At 37.1% G+C, this 7,640-nt stretch overlaps 2 protein-coding genes across 2 annotated transcripts; both read left to right on the forward strand.

The window, feature by feature from the left end:
• The first annotated feature begins 722 nt into the window (after positions 1 to 722).
• Positions 723 to 3,894, forward strand: LOC127813191 (valerianol synthase TPS1A-like). The gene is made up of 7 exons (XM_052354008.1): positions 723 to 1,079; positions 1,253 to 1,514; positions 1,834 to 2,215; positions 2,533 to 2,745; positions 2,915 to 3,053; positions 3,151 to 3,405; positions 3,476 to 3,894. Exons 1-7 carry the CDS (start codon positions 954 to 956, stop codon positions 3,767 to 3,769), a joined length of 1,671 nt encoding a protein of 556 aa, XP_052209968.1. The 5' UTR covers positions 723 to 953; the 3' UTR covers positions 3,770 to 3,894.
• A 1,753-nt stretch (positions 3,895 to 5,647) lies between these two features.
• Positions 5,648 to 7,439, forward strand: LOC127813192 (cytochrome P450 CYP71D312-like). The gene is made up of 2 exons (XM_052354009.1): positions 5,648 to 6,609; positions 6,699 to 7,439. Exons 1-2 carry the CDS (start codon positions 5,692 to 5,694, stop codon positions 7,308 to 7,310), a joined length of 1,530 nt encoding a protein of 509 aa, XP_052209969.1. The 5' UTR covers positions 5,648 to 5,691; the 3' UTR covers positions 7,311 to 7,439.
• Positions 7,440 to 7,640: the final 201 nt, after the last annotated feature.

A 7,640-nucleotide genomic window follows, 5' to 3' on the forward strand; every position in this document is an offset into this window, starting at 1 on the left:
TATCATTTGTTAAGATGAGTAAAATAAGATTGTATCAAAATAAGATTGAAATATTTTTCAGATCAAAATATAGAATAGTTAAGATAAGATTGAGAAATATTTTAAAATTTTTATCAGATTATTTTTTTAATTTTTTAAAATACATTAAAGGACATGTTATTTTTTTTATTTGTAAAGTTTAACATAAATTTATTTGAAAAAAAAAATAAATTTATCTGGATAATCTAACATAAGAAGTTATGGGAGTTTTTTTTTAAGTGATACTGGATAAATTGAATAAATGCAATAAAAAAATATTTTTATAGTACTTTTTATATTTTATTTTTTATTAATTTAACTTCAAGCATGTAAAAAGAATACAAGAAAAAAAAAACAATGAGATTATCTTGGAGCTAGTCAAGATGCATAAAGTAACAAGGATAAGGTTCAAGAATTTAAACTTAGCCAATCCCTTTATTGTGATTTAATCATTTGATTTGATCTATCTCTTAAGGGTTAAGGTTGCCTGTAAAGTCTTCATTTGTAATTTATTTTTTTTTTGTTAACATTAAAAACACAAGTGACAGGAAACTACACAAAAGCGGTAAACGTCGAAAGAATGCAAGAAAAAAGAAAGAAAAAAACAGTGAGATTGCCTTGGAATTAGTGAAAATGCATAAAGCAACAAAGAAAAGGTTCAAGAAGTAGAGATAACTTAGAACCGAGATGGAGAATTACTTGAATGCTTATCCCGGGGAGAAAAATAATTAAGGTGAAGTGTGGGTCGACAAATAATTAAGGGGATTCTCAAAGTATATATATAAACAATTAATTAGCATCATCAAAGACTCAAAGTAGACGGGGATAGAGCTGCAACAAGGCTGAGATACTAATTACCTATTTCTGCCATTTTAGAAGCTGCAGCATCAATCAATCAGGAAAAGTATATATTCACCTCCCGGAAATTAATTAGTATGGCATCTCTCTATGACGTTGGCAGTCTTCCGGCGAAGGACCAGCCGGAGATCGTCCGTCCTTTGGCTAACTATCCACCCAGTTTATGGGGTGATCGCTTCTCCTTATTCACATTGGATAGCCAGGTAACATTATATTCCCATCCAAACAAAGCACAAGACAACGTAATAGCTGAAAAAACCATACGTTTTGAGCTAGCTAGCTAGTTCTGAAATCATGCAGCTTCTACACACACACACACACACACACACACACACACACACATATATATATTTTGAAAATGTTCATGTTTATGTAGCTTTTGGAGAGTTACAGCAAAGAGGTTGAAAAGCTGAGACAAGTAGTGAAGGATGAGGTGGTGAAGGTTGGAGGTGAGCCAACTAAGAAGATGGCATTGATCAATACACTGGAACGCCTTGGTGTGTCCTATCTCTTTGAGAAAGAGATTGACGAGCAATTAGAGTGCATGTTTGATGGCTTTGAGGATAGAAACTATGATCTATTCACCGTTGCGCTCCACTTTCGGATTTTCAGACAACACGGCTATAAAATGTCTTGCGGTTAGTGTATATTCCGTGTGAATGCGATAGAATTTATTTCTGTTATTTTTTTTATTCCCACCAGTAAGTGATATCAACCTTGTGCTTAATAAATGGTATTAGAACTCATTAATTAGCTAGCATAACCCAGTATATGGCTTGTTCTTAATAGTCTACAGTTGATTTCGGTTAGTATATATTTCACGTCATTGTTGCCAAGAATATATATATATATATATATCTCTTAACTAAATGCATGGAAATTAAAGTTCATGATGCCCATATATATTTCCTATTTGTAGAGACTGTTAAAATGGGATATGATGTGGGTTTTGAACAGACATTTTCAACAAATTCATGGATGAAAATAGTCATCACCTGAAGGAAACCCTAGTGAGCAGTGATGCTATGGGTATGTTAAGCTTGTATGAAGCTGCATATTTGAGGATTCATGGAGAAGATATTCTGGATGAGGCTCTTGCTTTCACAAAAGCTAGCCTCCAGTCTATGGCACCCCATTTAAACCATCCTTTTCTTGCTGAACAAGTGCTTCATGCCTTAGAACTGTCCCTCCATAAGGGCTTCCCAAGAGTAGAGGCAGCGCATTACATCTCTATCTATGAGAAAGATGATCACAGGGATGAGCAACTTCTGAGACTCGCAAAGTTAGATTTCAAAAGGATGCAATTGTTGCACCAGGATGAATTGTGCCATCTCTCAAGGTAAAATTAAATAGTATACACACACACACATACGGACTCGTACCTTACTTTTATCGTTTTCATTTGGTATAAGGGTAAGTTTGGGTTCTAAGGGACCCTTGTGTACAGAAGGAGCATCCTCAGCCCCTAGTGCCATTTCATGAGACTACCCTGAAATGACCTCATGATGGGCGATCAATCATATTCCCCTAAGGGCAGAGAAAGAGAGACACTACTCACGAGAAACCCAAACAAGGAACTTTTTCCGGACACTTGAACGACTACCTTAGTGCTAGAGGCACATATTTCTTACTCTTAAATGCTTTTGAATATTGCAGGTGGTGGAAAGAGCTGGCCCCAAATTTTCCTTACACCAAAGACAGACTTGTGGAGTGCTACCTCTGGGCTGTGGGCACATACTTTGAACCCCATTACTCAGCTGCTCGCCTAATTCATACTAAAATCACTGTTCTGGTGTCGATTTTGGATGATACATTTGATGCATACGGCACACTAGATGAACTAACTTTGTTTACAGATGTTGTGCAGAGGTACGTACCTTGACTAATTTCACTACTAATTCACCAAATCCTCAAAGCTGCCATTAAGGGAAAAATGTTAAAACGAAGAATATGTATGTGTATATATATATACACTAATCTTTTTTGATCTTCTTTTGTTGAATTGTTCCTGCTATATATATAAAATTTTGGTTCTCAGGTGGGATAGGAGTGACATTAATCTGCTCCCAGATTACATGAAAGTGCTCTTCAGGACTTTGTTGGATCTTTTCGAAGAACTCGAAGAAAAATTGGCAAGCCAAGGAAGATCTTATGCTGTTCATCATACAAGGGAGGCAGTATGAACCCTCTCTGCCTTCTGTTTTGTTTTGTTTTCTTCTTTTCACATCACTTTATGCTCCTGTATTCTTAAGGAATTGTGTAATTGATAACCAGATAAAAGAACAAGTGAGGGCTTACTACACAGAAGCCAGGTGGTTCCTCAAAGGAGATTTCCCTGCATTTGATGACTATTTGCTTAACGGCCAAGTCACAAGCACGTGTTTTGTGCTCACCCTGGCATCCTATTTGGGTATGGCCGATAACTACTTCCCTAGCATCAAGGCTCTCAATTGGCTACAAAAGAAACCAAAAATTGTCATTGCCGCCTGCACAATTGCCCGCCTCATCGATGATACAAAGACTTACGAGGTATGCACAATATAGGTTATTGGTCTTGTTTGAGCAATCATTTGGATTAATTAACTTATACACTTTGAAGGTGGAGAAAAAGAGGGGACAGACTGTTACAGGGATCGATTGTTTCATGAAGCAAAAAGGGGCTTCCAAAGAGAAGGCAATGGATGAGTTAACCAAAAGGGTTGAGAATTCTTGGAAGGATATAAATGAGGAGTGTCTCAGGCCAGCTTCTGTATCGATGAATTTGCTCATACGATTCGTCAACTTTGCGCGTATGATGGAAGTTACTTACAGGAAAGGAGATGGATACACTCATCCTGAAAAGACACTAAAAGATATCATCTTTGCTCTATTCATCAACCCTATCTCTGTATGAGCGTGGCTCTAGTTAGTTATCTTGTCAATTGGTATCGATATCTGGACATGTTAACTACATGTAGCTTGTAAAACATGTCTCTTAGTTTTCTGAAATTTTTCTTCATCGGCTAGCTTGCTGTATAACTCCCAAGTATAAACTCCAATTTGCACTTGGTTCCTTGACACCCCAAATGCCATTTTGCAGGATGAACGACCATTGCCATGGAAGCTGAAAACCTGAAACAAATATGTTATAAATTATAACTTATAGTCAATGTCTTCCAATAATCCATAATTAGAAAAATCCCCCATAAGCCAGAGACTGTTGCTCCCACAGGGGGGAGAGAGAGAGAGAGAGAGAGAGAGATTGGCCATAATATTGGATCTTCTATAAACGAATAATAATTAATAAAATAGTAAATGTTACACATATCATGAGATCTCATACATATCCATGAGATATGATGGTTTGAAATATACATATATATTTACTATTTGTTCATATGGTATGTGCGCACCATTTATTCTTGGATTTATTTATTGTATATATATATTTGTTGTTTCTCAGTATTATCAGAAAAAATAATAAAGATTTGATAAGTCGTGAAAATTTTTTAAAATCATATTTTTTTACCACGTAATAAAATATAAATAAAAATACAAAAAATAAAATTTTAGCATGAAAAAACTCTATTATTGAGAGAAAAAACACGAGACAAGTTTCGAGAAATATTTCACTCTAATAAAGATAATTACAAATAAATACTTTACTTTTTTTCAAGTAATACAAAAATATAGTGACACACTCTCAAAGACCCTCACTTCGAACTCTTTGACTTTTTTGTTTTTTCTCTATTTTAAAGTTTGTTCTTATTTATTGGATCCTCAAAGTTGATGGGAGTATTTATATTTGAAACTTAAGTTAGTGGCTACTTAACCTTTTGACAATTTAGGCACAATTAGGTTGAACACTTCAATTAAAAAACCTCCCGCTACAATTTTGGTGTACTGCCTAATTAATTTAGGCTCGATCCCAACAGGTACATTATTGTATGCTTGTTTAATTTTTCCTTCTTCTTGGACAGAAAAAGTACTGTTTCTCCTGCAAGATGTGAGGATCAGATTTAATAATATTGGTGCAAAAATACAAAGAACAAAGAAACATACACATATATATATATATGACATTAAATATATATGATGGATGCAGGCCAATTACCAAGTCTGTGCAGTAGAGGGCGGGATTGACTCTCCAGATTCAGTCTTTGATACTCAAGTTAGTAAGGGATATAAGTAAAAAGTATATATGCAATGAGCAATATGAGTTAGTTGCTCTTACTTTCAGAGTTCTAATTCTTACAAAGATAATTAGATATGAGTCGAGACATTCTAAATTATTTATGAAAATTTTAAACTTAATCATTTTGCGTTAACAGAATCTATTAGGTTAAATCGAGATGATAGTGAATCTATCAAATAGGTGTCTTGATAGCTGTCTGGACAAATTGAGATGACATTGAATTTACCAAATCGAGATGATAGTGAATCAAACATATCACTTGTCTAATCGCTGCTTTGAAAAAAAAAAAAAAAACATAATTACTTAGTCATGCTTAGGGCATGCACCATTAATCAAATTGATTTCCGTGTTCATTCACAAGCACATGGTATCACTAATCATCTTAATTAATTAAATGCCCCACGTGAGGTCCGCTGGTGATTGTCCAATAATCACACGCATCACCACCTATTTAGTGACACATAGAGCAATCAAATTCAATCCCTATATTAGCTGTCCTAATTGAGTTTGGCCATTTTTTTTTTGAGTTTTTACAATAACGGAAAGAATATATATATATATATATATATATGGAGTTATGAACACATCATTTGTATCCCTAGAGCTGCAATAGTTGTACTTGGGACACCTTTGCATATGTCATGGAGCTCCAGACTGCAACAGTACTGTTCTTCCTTCTCCCTTTCATCATCATCTTCATCTTCTTCTTCTTCTTCAAGCCAGTTGACAAACCGATCATCAGAAGATCCAAATTAGCCCCAGGTCCATGGAAGCTGCCTCTCATTGGGAACATGCACCAGCTGGTAGGCGCAGCAACCCATCGTGCTCTGAGAGATTTAGCAAGAAAGCATGGACCCATCATGCACCTAAAGCTCGGCGAGATCCCTGCAATTGTAATATCATCGCCTCGGCTCGCCAAAGAGGTGCTGAAAACCCATGATCTCGCCTTCGCAGACAGGCCCCAGTGTCTGGTCTCCAAGATTATGTTCTTCAATCAAGCAGACATCGCCTTTTCACCTTACGGCGATTGCTGGAGACAAATGCGCAGGATCTGCATCGTGGAGCTGCTAGGCCCCAAGAGCATCCGATCGTTTCAATTTATCCGGGAAGAAGAAGTGTGGAAGCTCGTGGAGTCGGTTCAATACTCGTTGGGATCGGCCGTCAACGTCACCGAAAAGCTTCTCTCCACGGCGATTTCCATAACATTCAGGACGGCATTTGGCAAGAGATTCAAAGGGGATAGAGAGTTGATGAATCTGCTAAAGGAAGCAGTGTCATGGGTGGGTGCTTTCGATGTTTCCGATCTGTTTCCATCGCTGAAACTGCTTCATCCTCTCAGTAGGATGAAACCCAAGTTGGAGAAGATGCGCCACGAGATGGGGAGAATCATCCAAGAACTCATCGTAGAACGCAGAGACAGCCGGGCAAGCAGCAATGGACGGGAGGAAAATGGTGGATCATGCGAAGGCAACATACTCGACGTGCTGATAAGGCTTCAAGATAGCGGCAGCGATCTAGATTTACCCATCACAGATGACAACATCCATGGAGTGATTTTGGTAAATTAGTTATACATTATTTAATTAATTAATTAGCTAAGGGGAGTGGCAACTTAAACCAAAGATTTTAACTTTTGTATATGCGTCAGGATGTATTCCTTGCAGGAGCAGACACGACGGCGATAACAATTGAATGGGCTATCTCCGAGATGATTCGGAACCCCAAAGTGATGGAAAGGGCAGTGGCCGAGTTGAGACTGGCTCTAAAGGGAAAGAACAGAGTACATGAGAGTGATATCAAGGGATTAAGCTATCTGAAAATGGTGATCAAAGAGACACTGAGGCTTCATCCTCCTGCTCCTCTCTTACTCCCAAGGGAATGTAGGGAAGCCCGAGAGATTGATGGGTTTGCAGTACCCATCAAGACCCACCTCTTGATTAATGCCTGGGCCATTGGAACAGATCCCGAATATTGGCAAGATCCTGAAAGTTTCATCCCAGAGAGGTTCGAGAACAGTTCTTTTGATTTCATAGGCAATGAGTATGAATATATTCCATTTGGGGCTGGAAGAAGAGCGTGCCCAGGCATGTCTTATGGTCTGGCCAATGTTGAGCTTGCTTTGGCACAGCTACTTCACCATTTCAACTGGGTGCTACCTTATGGGATGAAGCCGGAAGATCTGGACATGACAGAGACCAGTGGCGCCGCTGCCAAGAGGAGAAACGATTTGTACCTAATTCCCACTCAATGTAACGATTGAACAGAGTTCTTTCACTACTTTCTCCCATGATTCTTGTGATTCCGAAATGCTACTTTAGATACTCTTTTAAGTTAAATATTCGTAATAATACTCTATATTGATGTGCTACATTTTATTTTATATCAATATAAATGCATAAAATGTTATTATAGAATATCAATCACAATATCAAATTTAAGTATTTAAATAATATTTTAAAATTTTAAGTGTTAAGAGACAAAGTTACAATTTTCATATTTACGTCTCAAACTAGTTCTGTTGTCATGTCCAGATCTTCGTTTCTGTCATATGATTAAGAAGAAAATTAATAAATTGATGGTGCCCAAAATT

The sequence above is a fragment of the Diospyros lotus genome, chromosome 11 (genome assembly GCF_014633365.1).
Source record: "Diospyros lotus cultivar Yz01 chromosome 11, ASM1463336v1, whole genome shotgun sequence".
Taxonomy (NCBI): Eukaryota; Viridiplantae; Streptophyta; class Magnoliopsida; order Ericales; family Ebenaceae; genus Diospyros; species Diospyros lotus.

Bases quoted from the DNA above. Each gene is read 5' to 3' on its own strand.
- LOC127813191 (XM_052354008.1), top strand. From the start codon at position 954: ATGGCATCTCTCTATGACGTTGGCAGTCTTCCGGCGAAGGACCAGCCG. The intron at 2,216-2,532 runs GTAAAATTAAAT...TGAATATTGCAG, and splicing joins GAATTGTGCCATCTCTCAAG to GTGGTGGAAAGAGCTGGCCC. The intron at 3,406-3,475 runs GTATGCACAATA...TACACTTTGAAG, and splicing joins ATGATACAAAGACTTACGAG to GTGGAGAAAAAGAGGGGACA.
- LOC127813192 (XM_052354009.1), top strand. From the start codon at position 5,692: ATGGAGCTCCAGACTGCAACAGTACTGTTCTTCCTTCTCCCTTTCATC. The intron at 6,610-6,698 runs GTAAATTAGTTA...TATATGCGTCAG, and splicing joins ACATCCATGGAGTGATTTTG to GATGTATTCCTTGCAGGAGC.